The 2,441-nt window shown below is 57.1% G+C and overlaps 1 protein-coding gene across 1 annotated transcript in view; it reads left to right on the top strand.

Annotated features, from left to right (window-relative positions):
• Positions 1 to 167: 167 nt before the first annotated feature.
• The window catches only part of LOC105533146 (chromosome unknown open reading frame, human C16orf74), a 6,772-nt gene continuing 4,498 nt past the window's right edge, over positions 168 to 2,441 (top strand). Inside the window, exon 1 of the mRNA XM_011971498.1 lies at positions 168 to 342. Within this exon, the coding sequence (XP_011826888.1) occupies positions 207 to 342 (136 nt within the window). The 5' untranslated portion in view covers positions 168 to 206. The remainder of the gene's footprint in view (positions 343 to 2,441) is intronic.

Below are 2,441 nucleotides of genomic sequence, written 5' to 3'. Positions count from 1 at the left end.
AGATGTGTCGGGGGCTCCTTTGACATTCCTGAGACTCAGGTTTTCATCTGTGATGCGGGGACAGCTGCGCCCCTTGCTGCGAGGCGTCAGGACTCAGGTGATGAAGGGGGGGTGGCGCCCGTGGTTCCCGGCGGCCACTGATGCCTATTTCTCTGTCGTGTGTGTACGTGCATGTGTGCTCCACGCCTGGCTTCTCAGGCTTTAAAATGTGTGTCAGCAGCAGCAGCAGCAGCCACGAAGAGGCCCCCGTCCTGAACGACAAGCACCTGGATGTGCCCGACATCATCATCACGCCCCCCACCCCCACGGGCATGATGCTGCCGAGGGACTCGGGGAACACAGGTGAGGCCGTCCCCTCTGCCGCCAAGCAGGGTCGAGTCTGGGGGCCCGGTGGAGACAGCTCTCAGGGGCGTCCTTCTGGGCCATGGGGCCGAGCTTGCGTCCCCACCTCCCCCTGGGTTCATTAAGCATTTATGATCAGACCTGTGTACACTGCACCGTGAGCCCCCTGCCACGGCGCCAGCCTCAGCACGACGCGACGTGTTAAGTAATTAGTAGACAGCCCCTGCCAGCAGCCAGTACGATTGATGGATGGGGCCGGGCTGGCCTGCCACACCGTGGCTCCCGCCAGCCAAGGTAATTGATGGATGCTCCTTCCCCTGCCAGCGGGAGGACCGCTGCTCCATCTTGTTGGCCGCTGCAGTTTGGCTGGACAGGACAGACTTGGAAACACAGCCCATGCCCAGGCTGGGGCCGGACCCTGGGCCTTCCAGATGCAGCTCACTGCTGGGAGCAGGGAGGAAATAGAGTTCTTCCCAGGGAGAGGGTGAGGAGGTAGGACACAGGCCCAAATCGGCTCCCCCACCTGCCCCTCGGTGATACCTCTGGTGCTGGTGGGACAAATTGTTCACATATTCATCAAGCAAAGATTTATTGAGCTGGGCCTACATCAGGTGCTGAAGGCTGCTGCTATGAATAATAATGATATTGGGGATGATCATGATAGGTTGCACGGTACTGAGTGTAATGAGTGGATTTTCTTATTTAGTTCTTACAGGAATTCTCAGAGTTAAGTACAGATTTCATCCCCATTTTATTATTTGTATTTATTTATTTTTTGAGATGGAGTTTTGCTCTGTTGCTCAGGCTGGAGTGCTGTGGTGCAATCTCGGCTAACTGCAACCTCCATCTCCCTCGTTCAAGTGATTCTTCTGCCTCAGCCTCCTGAAAAGCTAGGATTACAGGCGCCCACCACCATGCCCAGCTAATTTTTGTATTTTAGTAGAAATGGGGTTTCGTCGTGTTGGCCAGGCTGGTCTCAAACTCCTGACCTCAGGTGATCCGCCTGCCTGGGCCTCCCAAAGTGATGGGATTACAGGCATGAGCCACCGCACCCAGCCGCATCCCGATTTTAGAAATGGGTAATCTGAGGTTGAGAGAGGCTGAGACACTTGCCGTGCAGCTGGTCAGTGGTGCAGCGGGGAGGCAGCCCCAGGCTGTGTGATCTGCACTTCACACCATGGCCCCCAGACCGGATGCCCTCCCCACAGGTGGCATCAGTTAGTTGACAGCCATTGTGACGTGGGTCTCGCTGGGCCCATGCAAGCGACACGGCACCCATGAGGCTGATGTAGGGTACGTGGAAGGCTGTCTGGGAGGGGGGATCTGTAGACCCTTCCAGATGTCCTGAGCTTGGGTCTCCGCTTGCCCAGCAGAGCAAGTGACTGGGAGAAAGCTGTCAGGCCCCTCTGGGTTGGACCAGTGCAGGTGCTGGGTGGAGCCATGGTGGGTGCAGTGGGGTGCCTTCCTCTGTGACCTTTCCAAGTGCCTGGCACCAGGCTAAATGCTTTTCACAAATCTCATTTAATTCTCATTCCAACCCTTATCTCTAGTTTAGAAATGGGGAAACAAACAGGTCCAGAGAGGGACAGTGCCTTGCCCAGGGACACACAACAAGGTGGGAGAAGAGCTGGGCTCCTGCTGCAGTGCTCCTCCTGCACCCCAGTGCTGTCTAATCAGAGAGCCCAGTGTGGGCAGACAGAGGCCCAGGTCCTTAGCTCAGCTGTCATAGTCTCTTCCCTCTCTGAGCCTGTGTCCTCACCTATAAAATGGGATCATGCCACTTTGCCTGCTTCCACGACCAGTGTGGGCAGAGGGGAGACACAGGGTTACTCTGCAGGGTCCGAGCCCTAGGGAGGTTCCTGAACCCTGGGAGGAGTTCCTCTGAAACTTAAGCAGCTCCGGGATCCGACTCACCCAGAAGGATCCAGCATCACTGGGCTGGGTCCCATCTCCGCCTCTGGCAACACCAGAAAGCAAGGAATCCCAGAGGCCTCAGCCCTGCAGCTCCCAGGGAAGCGGGCCTGGGTGTGGTGGGGGCGGGGTACATCCAGGTGTCACCATCCCCTCTTTCTCCTAGTCTGGTTGGATGAGACAGGGTC

Source organism: Mandrillus leucophaeus, unplaced genomic scaffold (genome assembly GCF_000951045.1).
Source record: "Mandrillus leucophaeus isolate KB7577 unplaced genomic scaffold, Mleu.le_1.0 Scaffold10, whole genome shotgun sequence".
Taxonomy (NCBI): Eukaryota; Metazoa; Chordata; class Mammalia; order Primates; family Cercopithecidae; genus Mandrillus; species Mandrillus leucophaeus.
Note: the sequence above shows the minus strand (reverse complement) of the source record. Positions and strands in the feature narration are given on the sequence as shown.